Genomic DNA, 15,448 nt, shown 5'->3' on the forward strand with positions numbered 1-15,448 from the left:
CGGCCTTATTTGTGCTCAATGTGTCGACACATCAACCTGAGAAATCCTTTTTGGAGCATCCAAAAATATTCTCAAATCTGTCTCCCCGGGGGAAACGCTGTGAAAAACACCACAGCAGGAAGAGAGGAAATAACTCTGCTAGTCCAGGCTTTCATCAAAACTTCTGAAACTCAAATCCTGCAAACAAAAACAAGCAGAAATGCAACTTTGTCTCTTTTTTTTTTGTGCTGAGCATCAAAACAACATTTTAAATGCCAGACGTGAGACTGCAGCATCAGAAGGAGCAGAGAAGCCTTTCACATCAGACACAGAGCCTCCTCTCAGCCTGTGGGAGTGTGTATCTCTAAACCGTTGACCTTACAAATGAGCATGCTGCATCATTGTGAGAATTGGTGTTTCTGGGCGGTGCAAAGTGGAGTAGAGCACAGCAGAGTGCAGGATATCTGAGCACAGCAGCACACAGAGAGGCAGACACATCCGCCGCTGGAGGGATCAAATCTGTACCATCTGACGCTCAAGGATTTATCGGTTTAGTCAAAATTGCTTTTCCCACTGTGGAGATTAAGCACCGTAGAATGTTTTCCACTCAGGCCGTAGAATAGCCCAGTGTAGCTGCTGCTGCTGCTGCTGCTGCTGCTGCTGCTGCTGCTGCTGCTGCTGCTGTGTCCTCTCCCCTCTCTCATCAGCTCCGGCGCTGGGGAAGGGAATGTCTCAGGAAGGTGGAGAGCTCCAAACCCCGGAGGGGAGTCAATTCTGAGTGACAGGAGAGGTGCGTCCTCTGGGGAATGTGAACCATGCAGGTGGATGCTGCTGTTGTGCTCTTCTGTGTGTGGATCGTGGGCGCCGCTGGGAGGGTGGCCCAGTCAAGAGGTCACAAGCTGGAGACCTACAAACAGAGCAGGTAATGTCAGAGAAGACACAGACGGATGAAAGGCAAACGCATGGATGTTTTCATTCTCTCGACAGGATGTGTGACAGTTTTTAATGAAGCTTTTACTGCAAAAAATCTGCTCTTTTCCCTTGTCCCTTTTATATTTTCTTATAGATGTATTTTTCATGTTTACACAATGTTGTGCTGTGTTTCCTGTGTCACCTGTGTTGCTCCCTCCCTCCTGAAAACTGACTTATTCAGACAGCAGATTGAAGAGCAGAGAGAGAGAGAGAGAGAGAGAGAGAGAGAGAGAGGGAGACCTAAATCCCCACATCTATTTATGTACTACTGGTGAATACCGTGTTCTTTTGCCCCACAACCACTGCAGGGCCAGTTAATGACTGTTTCCCCCAAAGGCAGCAGTTGTAGTCAATGTCGTTTTTTATGTGATTATTTAGGCTAATTGCTGCCTCGTTAATGGGACCATTGGATTAGATGTTTTAGTCGCAACTGAACGAGAACTGGAAATCGTTAAAGCGTCCTCAGGTCCTCTAGGTTGAACTGGCTTGAACGTTAGAGGTGATTTAAATAGAACAGGCTGTATTTGTGTTGTATATTAGAATGTTAAAAGTTTTAGGTGATTGCTGTTAATTGCAAGGAGCAGTGAATAGAGAGGGAACATGATGAACAGTGCAGGTGGTGAGAGAAACGTGACATTTACACTGTAAAACAAGATTTTAGCCTTGCAGTCATTTTTGACCCACATTCAACCTGATAATCAGAAATGCTGACATTTTTAATGATTTGATTCATTTTTGGCAAATATTGAAGTACAAACTACTTCGTTAGATTTCCTTTTAATGTGGAAATTGTGGGATCACATAAATACATTTGTCAAATTGCAATTCTTCATTCTTCAGTACACAGCAAAACCGTCAAATTCATTATTCTGAATCATCGTAATGGGCCCATTGGTGTGTGGTCGGGCTGCAATTAATGATTCTTTTTTTTGTTTAGACAATGTTAACAAAAAAATATGAAGTTTAAGTCTTTAAATGCCTTGTTTTGTCTGATCAGCAGTTTGATGTTCAGCAAAAAGCTCCACAAAATATTCTAATTGATTAACTTAATATTTGTATCACTTTTATGTTGTTTGACTAATTGATAAATCGATTTATTGGCTATAATAACAGTTTTAGTTTTATCACAGCTGTTTAGTGCAGTATGTGGAAGTGCAGCCTGACTAACAAGTCGACACCTCTGTACTAGAAAACAAGCAAATTACCATCTAAGTGTTTAGACCACACATTAAAGCATAAAAACAATAAGTGTGATTTATCCTTTGTGTAGACGATTGTGGCATCACTTAAATATATGATGTCATCAATTTAAAATGAACATTAACATACAAAGCAACATTTTTAGAATTAATAAAATGTTTGGAGTGTAATAATAACAATTGACCAATAATTCCAACATGAACGTGGCATCGCCAGATATTACTCTTATCATTTGCAATATCAGATCTGAAATAACACACTAGCACAGCAACTAATATTCAATTTTATTATCACTGTTGATTAATCAACTAAACATTGGGTTTGTTAAAGGTGCAGTGTGTAGAACTTAGAGACGTCTAGTGGTGAAGTTGCATGTTGCAGCTGAATACCCCTGAATCACCTCCCCCTCCCCATTCAAACATGAAAGAGAACCTGTGGTAGACTTCAGTTGTCATAAAAACTCAAACGATGTTTAGTTTGTCCAGTCTGGGCTACTGTAAAAAACATGGCGGCCTCCATAGAGAGGACCCGCTCCTGATGTAAATATAAAGTATTTAAATATAAAGGGCCCATTCTAGGTTAAAGAAAACAACAATTTGTACAATTTAGGTGAAACACACTAGTGGAAACATCACTGGGATTATTTTATATTCAATTTCTGCCAATACTGTAGATCCCTTTCACCTAAATCTTACACACTGGACCTTTAAATGTCACATGACACCATCCTATCACTCTAGTTGTTTATTTCAAATTGGATGTTTTATCCAACCAACAATCAAAAACCACAAACTAGAATGACACTCAGAGAGCACACACCGCCACCACTTATGAAACCAGATGTAAAATCTTTTTTGGATCTGCACCAAATTGCACAAATTCATTACAGACCCATAAACATGCCAGATTTTTTCATCAAGATGCATTAATAATTCATAACTTAACTAAAAAGCTAACTAAAATTAACAAAATGTTGAAAAAACGCCCTATATCGCAATGTTTAAGAAAATTACACCAAAATTGAATGGGTTATTTCATGACTTATACCACATCCTTTCACCAAGTTTCCGGATAATCCGTTTTTGCATTATCTTGCTAACTAACAGACAAAGAAACACAGATTAAAACATGACGTCCTTGGTGGAGGTAAATATTTAGTCTACACACATTTGAACGGCTGGAACTTGGGAATGTTTGGTATTTTTGTTTGAAAATGGCTTAGAATTATTCACAGTAGTTGCTTATTCATTATGGCTATTGACTAATCAACAGATTGTCTTTCAGCCCCAATGTCCAATGTCAGTGTAAAATGTTAAGATGGCTCAGAATAGAATGAATCCAGATTTACAGCATCTGACACATGAAAAAATATACGTTTTCTATAAATGAAAATAGATATTCAGCATTTGATAAACAGAAGCACTATTTACTTGTAGTTTGGCTGCCGAATGCAGCCCCCTAGTGAGAAACCGCCTTTGCCTTAATCTCTGCTGAAGATGATAAGATTTTCTCAAGCAGGCAAAGTACAGCTCTGTACGCCTCATAATACCATCAGTGTTGAATGATTTGCATCGACTTAATATATTCAACAAACCCTGTCAAATTATAATCCCCCTGCCTTTAGATACAGTATCACTTTTCATGCTATAAGTGCTGTTATTTATAGATCAGCAGCGGCATCGCACACAGCGGCCTGATTCTCATCCGTTTGAGTTGAATACATGTGTTTGACAGACAAATACCTGTAGCTGCTCGTGTGCACCGCGGCAAACTGTCAGGATGCATGACAGGGTGAGTCTGTCCTCGCTGAGGGGACGTGTGTGAAACAGTGCGGGATTAAAGCTGCCTTTTTAAATCGAAACAATCCATGAAATTACAGTCATCTGGAGTGATCATCTCAGCCCTAAGGTGATTAAGATGATCATTAAGTACAAGAGGAGCACAATCATAATCGTCTGTGGAAAATCTGCAAAAGACGGTTCAGCGCAAGTGCTTCAAAGCCGTAATTTGTAAATGCCAGCGTGTTCTCAAATCTATTCTTCCCCCCTCCTAAACTCGTTAAAAGTCAGCTCACATCCGTCTCCTCTTTGCTGACACACACAGTCTGTGAATACAAATCAAGTGTGAATCTCTGATTCCCCTTCTAGCAGGAGGGTAAAAAAAAAAAAGAAATCTCATGTACTCATGTTGAAGTGAAACTCGTCTCCCGCCTGCCTCTCAGCGCTCCTCTCCTCCTCCCACTCCTCGCCTGGAGTGTGAAATCGCAAAAGCTGCTGGATGTTGCCATGCGTGGGTTGTGGGAGTTTTCACTATGTTGCGTAAAAAAAATTCACTCACTGCCTTGAGGAGGAAGAGCGGAGCGCGGGATTTGTGTAGGACAGCAGAGTCCCACACAAGAAAAACATCTGAGGAAAACCCCCTCATGAGGTTTTAGAGATAATTTGGGGAGTTGTCGCCGGGTGATTCTTTGGACAGAAAAATATGACATTTAAAAAAAGCTGTGAATGTCTCACATTTGCATTTTTCATACTTGCAACTATCTAAAGCTTACTAGCGGAGAATTTTAATAAAATCACTGCCGTACGAAGCCAAAATAGCCCGCTAGCTACGTATGTAGTTAAACATGACATTTATTTTACAGTATCTTCTTTATTTAAAAGAAAACAGCATGCTAAATGTACGATTACACCAACTTAGCTAAATTTAACCAACCACGTAGCTGAAGCAAGGCAGCCAAGCCAAGCTAACTTTGACTCAAGCTAAACTCATCTAAAAGTAATTTCCTGTAGTTGAAATACATACATTTTGATTGACTAACTTCTTTGTAATTTAGTTAGTAGTTAGAATAATAATAATGGAAAATACTTATGTATTACCGAATATACATTTGAACAGTAACCACCATCAGCCCTTGACTCAAGCGGAATCTGAAGTTACTTTTAAATTACATCTTTTAATTAACTTTATCCTAAATTGTTTCATTTTCAATATAAAGTACTTACTAAAGTTTGACAATACTGTGTTTTTTTAAAAAGGTCTAAGTCAATCATTTTTGTGGTTGCCTTAAAAATGAAGACATTCCACCCAATCCACTTGTTGGGCCCGTAAACTTCAAACCCCTCTTTTCTTTATTTTTGTAGCATGCGTTAGGCCAGAACGAGCTCTGTGGTAAAGTGGCCCATTCACCCTGATGCAGCCCGTGCAGCGACGCTTGCATGCAGGTCTGCCGCTGCAGAAACACGAGTCAGGCCACACAGAGCAGAGCAGAGTGCAGCCCGCCAGTCTGCTGCATGGCGTCGTCAGGCAGAGAGGGGGTTAGAGAGGCATTTCTGCCAAGAGGATTAGGAACCAGCTGCTGGATGCTGGACGTCAGACGACCAGCATCCTGCTCATCACTGCAGTGCAGCCACAGCTCCCACAGAAACCTGCTTCTGTTTCATTTTGCTCTTGTTGTGGTTTTTTTTTTCTTTCTGTTTTTGTACAAGCCCTTCATCTCTCCCTCTTTGTCACTTCCTCTGTGGTATTTCCTTAATGCATGTCCATGGTTGTCACAGGGATTTGGTCCCTGTCTGTCACAGCATGCTCTACTCTATTAATCCATTTTAGGGTTTTTGGAATCTATCTTTTTTTTCCTCCCTCTCGCTCTCTCTCTCTTTCTGTGTGTCTCTCTCTCCGCTCGCGGCTTGAAAATAGTCCCTAAAAGACAAGTATGCAGAGTCACGCCTCTTGAAAAATCGCACCAGAGAGGAACTGGCTGAATCCAAATTGGATGTGATGAGGAAATGCTCTTTTGGCCGTTGTGGATAAATGTGTGTGATGTAACCAAAAGTTTGCAATCCCCGGAAGAGAGGAGCAACAAAACGAGACAAAAAGAGGCAGAATTATCATTGCTACTCTGAGCTATAGAGTGACGTGTGCATCATCATTTCGTTCAAACACCGAATATTACAGCTCCAGTCAAAATATATTGTGTCATATGTCACATGAATCAAAAAAGTTGTAGTTTTTAAATCTTAATTCTAAATTTAAAACTTCGTGGTAAAACTGAAGAAAACGATCAATCTCTGCTTTTGTTGTGCTGTTGCCATATGTGACACATGTTCCTATTTATTTATCTATTCATTTATTATTTCTGCTCTTAATTAAAAGGTCACGGAGAGAGACCAGAATGGAGGGGGGTGGAGGTCAGAAACCTGGAAGGTGTGTCGTTATATGTGTAATCCATTTCCTAATTGACTTTTAAAACCATGCATTACACGGAGGTTTACCCTGACCTCATGTTTTGTTGTCTCACAGCCCGATTTACAAGCGAAGTCCAGACATGACAAAGAATCTGATGACTAAATCGGAGCAGCTCCTGAGAATAGACGACCACGATTTCACCATGAGACCGGCATTCGGAGGTGAGCGAAGAAATCGTTTTCTGTCATCAACAAAGCTGCAACACAGACAAACACTGGCATTAGAGGCTGTGTGGTCAATCATCAAGTGGGATAAGATCTGTGCAGCCGTCATTGGTTTGGGCCAAACTGTCCTATAAGCATTAAGCTCCTGGAGGCCTTAATGACACATTCCATGCAGGCTGTGCTGGAGTTTTCAATTGCAGCTCAAATCTTTACATCACAAGAGTGTTAACACACGTCTTTTGCATCGCTGTATACTGGAGGGATTTGATGTCAGCTTTTGGAACAGCAGGATTACGGAGCGATAAAGACACACAGGCTCTTCATTTTACTGGAACATCGTACTGGAATATATATATTCATAATCTTTTAGCTCTGTTTATCTTTTGATTTGTCTTTTGTGGCGAATAACCACACACGTAAGAACTGTATATGTATTTTTTTAAATCTGAGAGTTTGGGCTTTCCTGCAGTGGAGAGAGAGATGTGCTGTTTTTATCAGGACACGTCTGCTTTTAATCACGCGACATTCTGCTGCTGAAGACACACGAGTGTGTTTGCTGTGTCTAGTTTCGAACACCATGCGTCTCAGCTGAAAGTGGAAAAGAGAGCTGGATTGCCTCCAGCGCTGCATCAACTTTCATCCATTATCATGACCTAATTGTATTTGTGTACTATTGGGGGATGATGATGCAGAGTAAAAGGGCTGAAATAGGTCAAAAGTAGAATCACAGCCAGAGCGGCGCAGTCTGTTGTTATATATTTGTGTGATACATTGTTGTTTTTTTGGAAGCGTGATTTACAAAAGCAAAAGGACGATTCAGTTTCTCTAACCGACATGTTGTGGGAACTGTTGGGTTTCTCTATTCGTTTTAAGGTCCTGACCTTATTATGTTATGATATGGCGCTTAAAATTGAACTGATTGAATACCTTTTATTTAAGTTCATTCATCTTTGTAAAGCACTTTCTAACCATGTTTATATATATATACAAATAAAGTTATTATGTTATTATTATTATTTTACCCATTTTACCTGTTTCCTTCATAATGAAGCAGAAAAACATTTTCAAACAACTTCTATGAATAAAAGTAACATTTCTGTACTTACACTGATGTGATGACCTTTTTATTAGGTCCTCCGATTCCTGTTGGAGTCGATGTTCAGGTTGAAAGTCTGGACACCATCTCTGAAGTGGATATGGTGAGTATGAGGCCTGACGGTTGGAAACACAGTAACTACCTGACTCTATATAAAACTAGCACCAACAACAGGAACACACTTCTTATGCACTGATGCATCAGTATTAACAATCTATAATGTCACATATAATAAAACTGTCAGTGACAGAGAACATTTTACTGCACAACCACAACTTTAACTTTGATATTTTGTGTAATTAGCAGATAGTACTTTTCGTACTTTTACCAAAGTAATATTTTGACTGCAAGACTTCCTGCTTATAATGGAGTATTTTTACATTTTACTTTATAAAGATCATTTCCTCCACTACTGTTCAACACTCCCGTGTTTTTCACCTTCCTGCAGGACTTCACTATGACACTGTACCTGCGTCACTACTGGAAGGACGAGCGGCTGGCGTTCCAGAGCACCAACAACCAGAGCATGACCTTTGACAGTCGCCTGGTGAAGAAGATTTGGGTTCCTGACATGTTCTTCGTCCACTCCAAGCGCTCTTTCATCCATGACACCACCACTGATAATGTCATGCTGAGGGTGTATCCTGATGGCAACGTCCTCTACAGTCTCAGGTAAAACACACTGACTGGGATGTGCCTGTCTGATCATCCGTAGAGTTGTTTCTGCAAAGCAGTGTATATATTTGAAAAAAAGAGATATAACACAGTCATTAAAAAATGTTCTCTACTATAAAAATAATGGAAAACATCATCAATATAAATCATTTTCCAACAGAATTAATTGAATACTTTCACTGTGTGAAAGGAAGAAACAAAAACATGCCACATGAAAAGAACATCAGAAGACCTAGAGGTCACCATGGATTTACTGTAATGAATCTCACCACAGGCGAAAGGTCCAACATTTGATAATTGTAATCAGTGGAGCATACGAATGTGACATCACTAATCAGAGGAGAACACCATTATAATGTGAGTCTGGTATGCACCAGTTCACCTTAGGGCATCTTTAACCTTTATTTAATCAGGAAAACACTTCATATTCACAAACACAGAATGGCATTAGATCGTTTGATTTGAAAATAAATGTGATAACAAGAGAGTATAACATATAGACGATAAAAAATGAAAAAACACGGCAGGCAGTTGATACAGGAAGGAAACTGAAAACACAGGAAGAAGATCAGAGAAGAAGAGTCACATTAACAGACATATTATATATATAAAGAAATCAAATGAAACAGTACAGACTAGAACTACAACTGAATTTTTTACAAATATCGGTATCAGCACTCAAAAATCCACATCGTAGCCTCTATTACTTCTAATTGTTTTGGTTGATGTTTACATTAATTTGTGAATTTAGCCTAAATTGCTGTTGATTCAAAGTTGAATTCTTCTTTGTGTCTCTGCTGTTTCTCCTGCAGAGTCACTGTCACCGCCATGTGCAACATGGACCTGAGCCGCTTCCCACTGGACACCCAGACCTGCTCGCTGGAGATCGAGAGCTGTGAGTGCATATTATCAAACATACGGACAAATATATGACCCAGACACTTCTAGAGCAACATATGCATTTTGATAACCAGTTCCCAGATTACCTTAAAATGTTGTGTGATATTTATGGTTCTCAGGTTAATGAATGGTAAAATAGTTGCAAAAATGATTCTTTGTGCATTTTTCATAAACCCTTTTTCGTTCACACAACCAGATGTCTTATAAAATGTCTGACACGTTATACCATGAACGATTTTGAGCTTGTTCTGGCTTTAAACAGAATAGATATCTTTAACTCTAATGACCCTTTCCCCTTGTACAAACCCCACAGCGTCCCTACTGCTGAGCCACTAACAGTCGCAAAATCATAGCGTGCTGTGAATATATTTCAGTCTCCAGGGTCTGCTGGTGGTGCTTTACACTGGTAGTCTTGTCATGTTTTATCATTTTGTCACACATTTTGTTCACATCCAGCATTGTCCATAATAAATCTGCCCTGATTTGGTTCATTACGCATGTACTCACTTCTGCATATTATCCCACCAGATGCCTACACAGACGATGACCTGATGCTGTATTGGAAGAAAGGAAACGAATCCCTCAACACTGACGACAGAATCTCTCTGTCCCAGTTCCTCATCCAGAAATTTCACACCACCACCAAGCTGGCTTTCTACAGCAGCACAGGTACTGCAATCCACCACATCCCCTCTTCCAGTACATCCAGTAAACTAAACTGATTATGCAAATGGGTCAAATGTGCAGATGCAAGTTAAACAGTTCACATTGAATTTGACTTACAATTTAAACTTCTTCAACTGAAGGACCAAGTTTTCCTTATTTAATATCGATGTCTCTTGAATGTCGCACAGGGAAGAATGCACTAATATTTAATCCTTACTGTGAAACCAACTGAATCAAATGTCTGCCAACCATTTAACATGCTGCTGAAAACCCTCTGTAAAAGTCCTGCAGCCTGTAATGTCACCTAGACGCTCACAAGAACAACCTTAAGCATTAAATAGGATTTTATTTCCTATCTTTCTCCGCCAGAGTAGCCGGGGAACCTCTAAGTGTCTGTACCGTGCAGCAGCAGCTAACATGTGACAATGATATTATTTTTCTTCCTATAGGCTGGTACAATCGTTTGTACATCCACTTCACCCTGCGGCGACACATCTTCTTCTTCCTGCTGCAAACCTACTTCCCTGCCACTCTGATGGTCATGCTGTCCTGGGTGTCCTTCTGGATCGATCGCAGGGCTGTGCCCGCCAGGGTGCCACTAGGTACGATAGGTTCCACACGTGTGGCCGTCGCAAAGAAACGTCACACCACTAAAGGTTGATTTAATTTGTATAGGTCCATGAAAATGTGAGAAACTTATTTTGTGATTTCCCATCACAAGTTATTTCTTTTAAACAATTTTATAAAACTGAAGAGGTCAACTATCCCTCTAGCTTTTAGTTTATGGGTCATGAGTGACAAGATAAGATTAGATAAAATAATCCCACTATGGGAAAATTTGCTGTGTTACAGCAGCAAAGCAGATAGTAAAAATAAGTTAAGTATTCAATTAGTGGACATGCTCAAAAGGAAATGTAGAAAATAACATATATGGTGTTAACAGGCATAAGCATAATTATCAAATGAAAGCATTGGAATGTATACCCTGCCTGGACACTGTGTATATCAGGCAATGCTAATTTATTAATATCGTAATAATGTCATTTCACAATGACAATGATGTCAATTGGGGAATCATTTTCAGTGAATGAATATAGGCCTCAGATTGTCTCTGTAGCTCGTAAAATTTACGAGCTACAGAGACAATAAGTTTGCTAATGTTATCATCTTTCTTATTAAATAATGGCAGCAGGCTGACACTTGCTAAATTGCACCAAAGACTAATTACAGCAGAGGCTGATGTGAATGTCATTCAGTTGTAAACGTATTTAGTCATTGTGGCAAAAGACGATGCCACCGGGGTCTCACCACAACAGCCAGAGACAAACCATTTGCTTTTCAGCATTCTTTATTAAACAAAGATAAACTCACAAATCTCTTAACTTAAAGTGGCCAGCACTTTCTGCTGGCCTCCAGCTCTGCAGCTCAGCCCTGTCTCTCAGGAAGTCTGTCTCCCGGGTGGCAGCTCAGTTGTAGCCTATTGAATCCAGGGAGAGTTGATTGGCCGACTCGTCTCAGCCGAGCCAATCACCTCTCCCCTGTCCACATGGAGGTTCTCTCCGTGCTATCTCCACAGTCATAAACCAAACTACTGGACAGTGGACACATTTAATATTTTGTCTTTATAACGGCATTATCGGAAATTTAGAATCACTATGTACAATCGCCACAAAATTTATGGCATCTGGAAAAAGAAATATTTAGCAGAAATGCTGCTTCTCTAACTTCCCCACAGTGATCAATAAAATATGAGAATAAAACACATACTAAATTTTACAAATGACTGGGCTCTTCTGCGCATCCCTCTCTGTGTTATTTAGCAGCCTGATGGAGAAGATCAAATCTCTGCTGTTTGTTCGTCTGCTCCCCTCCAGGCATCACCACTGTCCTGACCATGTCCACCATCATCACCGGGGTCAACGCCTCCATGCCGCGGGTCTCCTACATCAAAGCAGTGGACATTTACCTCTGGGTCAGTTTTGTCTTTGTCTTCCTGTCGGTGATAGAGTACGCGGCGGTCAACTACCTCTCCACCGTGCAGGAGAGGAAAGAGAGGAAGCTGAGGGAGAGAGTAAGTGAGATATTCTCTATATGGTTAATAGTTCACTCATGAAATGATTTAATGTTTCACTGTGACAAATGAGACTGGTTGCTCTTGGCTCTTTGTTGTTCCTCTTTAAACCAAACCAGTGGACTGATTTATTTGATGAAGTTTTGTTGCCAGATGCGATTATTTGCTTTTTTTTATGTAAAAGAACAAATTACTTCAGCTCTGATTAAGCTTAATTTTGGCCCAAATGTCCAATTTTAATAAGGGAACAAAACTGTGCAATGTTTAGTTTTATTCTAGTCGTGTTAACAGAAGATAAAAACATAATTCTCACCAAGTAAGGAGGTTGCATATCTGTTAGTACAAGGAGTAAAACACCTGAGTGTGTGGCCAACATATTCCCATGTCGCTTTTCAAATGTGCACGTTAAAATGAGGAAGCAAACGTTTCTTTGATGTTTTGCATGAATTATTCATGAAAAGCAGTTGTTCTAATTGTTGTAGATAAAACAGGGTCTCTGAAGGTTAAAACAAGTTAGATTTAAGACTTTAGGATCCCTCTAAGACCATAATAAGCTAAATTTAAGACCATTGTCAAGTATAAAGAGAAATAAAGCAGTATCGATGTCCCTAAATTACTTACACTTCTCCGTAATTGAAGATAAGCTGAAGTAGCCAAGTAGAAAATAACCCTCAATATTCCAAGTTATCCCATATTGTGAACCTAGTACTTCATATTTTACCATATTTAAGACGTTTTAAGGCCCAAACTTCAGATAATTGAATTATAAGACCTTTCAGAAACCCTGTTAAGTCAGACGCAAATACTTTATTGGATAAATATTTAACAGGCAGCTTATATGATTTTAAAACTCTTTACAGGATGATTTGAATATCCACTTAATGTGGATCAAATTATAGTTGTATCTTCTAATAGTTGCAAATAAGAATATCTAAAAGTAAGTCAGGAGACGGAGACAAAGTAAGAGTAATTTTACCCATTAGAATATTTCTAAATTGGCAGAAGCATGGATAAATTATATATGTGCATTTCCAATAAACAAATAAATATTTTCCAAATTGGCTCACTTAAATCTGCTTGAGGGGCAATGGCAAATTATTTCTGGGACTCGGGCTTGTGTACTATATGACTATTCTTCATCTGCCAAATGTTGCAGCATATGGAGCCAAATTGCCCACGTATCCTCGGGCACATTTCCTGCACAAACATCCTTCTATTGAATGTTTCATTCCAAAGTTGTTTAAAAGCCCTGAGTTTGCAGAAACATCCGACAAATCAATGTTTTGTTTATTTGCCTTTTACAGTTTGAGTTAAAACTTTAATGAAAGTAGCATCTATTTTTACCAGATTTAACTGTCAATGTACTTCTGGTGTCCGTTCTACCTCTCTAGCTGCCGTGTACTTGTGGCATAGGCAACCCAGACGAGATGATGATCGACCCCCAGATCACTGGCTATGGGTCCATGGATGTCAACACCACAGGGAATTATGGGATGCCGGAGAATGGCGGCCGCCAAGAGCGAATCATGGCCCAGGTGGCACTGAACGACTCGCAGATCACGGGCCAAGTGAGGCCGTCCAGGGGCTACGTGAATGTTTGGATAGACACCCACGCCATAGACAAGTACTCAAGGGTGGTCTTTCCTGGTGCGTACATCCTCTTTAACATCATCTACTGGTCCATCTACTCATAACACGGGACGCAGAAGAGGGACATGTGTAAGAGTCGTCTGTGACGGGACTCCAGGAGCTGGGCTTGTTTGTGTAAGAGCGGGAAAGACTTCGCCTCTGATGCTTTTCAGACAGAGAAACTGCTCATAAGATGAATGGAGACCACTGACAGACTGGTGACCATTGCCTTCTCGACCCAGCCACTTAAAACAGAGGTACTGACAAACTGCTCAGCCATCGACGATTGTTTGATCAATCCATCAAATCTATGTGGCTTCATGTTGTAACTTCAGTGTTGTTGATGGAAAGTTTTGATATTGTCGCTGCATGAGGCTTTACTGCACAAACACACCAACACAAACTGTGCTACTATGTGCAGAATAACTCGGCGGGGGTATGATTCTGGATGCAGTGACCAAAAATGTGAAGTGAAAATGGATTTCTGACAATTCCACCATACGGACAGATTCCTCCGTTTTTGCATACGAAGTAGACTTGACAATCAAAAGCAAACAAATCCTTTTTGAAAGGAATAGCATGACATTTTCTGGCTAAAGAGTTAGATTAAAAGATGAATACCTTTCTAATATCTGTCTGTTCAGGCCTAACTATAAAGCTACAGCCATCAACCAGCTAGCTTAGCTTAGCACAGAGACTGGAAACAGAAGGGAACAGCTAGCCTGGCTATGTGTGAAGGTGGTCACTTCTAAAGCTCACACGCTAAGAAGTTACATCTTATGAAAATGTGCTGTTTTCCAGATGGTTATGTGCCAAACAATTTCATTGCTGAGGCCAGAAACTTCCTGGAAACTTGGTTTTCACTGGTCAGGTACATAATTCTGTTCTGTACTGTAAAACATCTAACTGTTGGATTTACGCCTCAGTTTTTGTTTGGATTGATAAATGAAATGTAACTTATTAATACGTGAACTGTAGAGGTGCTGGTTGGCAGATTTGATCATTGAACCTCTCATCTAACTCATCGCAAGAAACCAGATAAGTGACATTTTCCAAAATGTGGAACTTTTTCTTTAAAAGCCTGATAATCCGATTATTCTTAAAGTTCAAATCTTCTGCAGCACGTTGGTATGATTCAGTCTTTGTTACATTCTCTTGTGATCTTTGTATTAATGCAAGTATTTTGATGTTGAGCTAATTACTGCATTGCATTTGTGTAATTTGACAAAGTTTATAAAAAAAGAAAACGCAACAATATTAAAGTCACAAGTGTAAAAATATATGTTTAGTAAATCCCAAAATATTGATTATTATATCAACTTTTGTTTTTTTTAATTCTCATATTTCTTTTTTTTATACAACTGAAGCTCATCTCTGTTTGGTGTCGTGAGGCTTTGAGGTTCACTGTGACCTGTTAGTTGCTAGTTTAATCATTTTTTCAGCTTAAAACAACTTTATACTTGGTTAAACACTTAAACACATCTTTTGGTGGTTCATAAGCACATGTAATGTCCAAAAAAAGAGGTATACAACTAATGAAAGATGTTATATGTGAGAAGGTGTTTAATAAATGTTTTGTTTTCTGAACATGTGATTATTTTAACAACAGAACCACAATACAGCATTTTAAACCTCCTCCACTCGCCTTGCAAACAAATCAGATGCATGGCTGAAAATACCTTTTCAAACACAAACAGAATCAGACAAACATGTGACCACAATGTTTGTGTAAGTTGAAGGTTTGACTCCTCGTGTTTCGATGCCCAAAATATCCCTTTTTCCTGCTTTTTTATACTCTATATTGAAACAGTGCTGGGGGATAAGCTTTCACAGTTATTAGACATTGGACTCCTA

The 15,448-nt window shown here is 39.6% G+C and overlaps 1 protein-coding gene across 2 annotated transcripts; it reads left to right on the plus strand.

Moving 5' to 3' along the window:
- Positions 1-381: 381 nt before the first annotated feature.
- LOC118115877 (gamma-aminobutyric acid receptor subunit rho-1) lies at positions 382-15,181 on the plus strand. Of its 2 annotated transcripts, XM_035167072.2 has the most exons (10): positions 382-901; positions 6,301-6,351; positions 6,448-6,554; positions 7,689-7,756; positions 8,102-8,325; positions 9,141-9,223; positions 9,757-9,897; positions 10,344-10,496; positions 11,769-11,965; positions 13,357-15,181. In XM_035167072.2, exons 1-10 carry the CDS (start codon positions 795-797, stop codon positions 13,657-13,659), a joined length of 1,434 nt encoding a protein of 477 aa, XP_035022963.2. In that variant the 5' UTR covers positions 382-794; the 3' UTR covers positions 13,660-15,181. The 2 variants fall into 2 exon arrangements, with proteins under 2 accessions (XP_035022963.2, XP_035022964.1); XM_035167073.2 differs by lacking the exon at positions 6,301-6,351.
- The last annotated feature ends 267 nt before the right edge of the window (positions 15,182-15,448 follow it).

The sequence above is a fragment of the Hippoglossus stenolepis genome, chromosome 10 (assembly GCF_022539355.2).
Source record: "Hippoglossus stenolepis isolate QCI-W04-F060 chromosome 10, HSTE1.2, whole genome shotgun sequence".
In the NCBI taxonomy this organism is placed as follows: domain Eukaryota; kingdom Metazoa; phylum Chordata; class Actinopteri; order Pleuronectiformes; family Pleuronectidae; genus Hippoglossus; species Hippoglossus stenolepis.

What these genes read in the sequence shown, in the direction of transcription:
- LOC118115877 (XM_035167072.2), top strand. Translation starts at nt 795, where the DNA reads ATGCAGGTGGATGCTGCTGTTGTGCTCTTCTGTGTGTGGATCGTGGGC. An exon ending in GAGACCTACAAACAGAGCAG is followed by an intron (nt 902 to 6,300) that starts GTAATGTCAGAG and finishes CTTAATTAAAAG; the next exon opens with GTCACGGAGAGAGACCAGAA. An exon ending in CCATCTCTGAAGTGGATATG is followed by an intron (nt 7,757 to 8,101) that starts GTGAGTATGAGG and finishes ACCTTCCTGCAG; the next exon opens with GACTTCACTATGACACTGTA.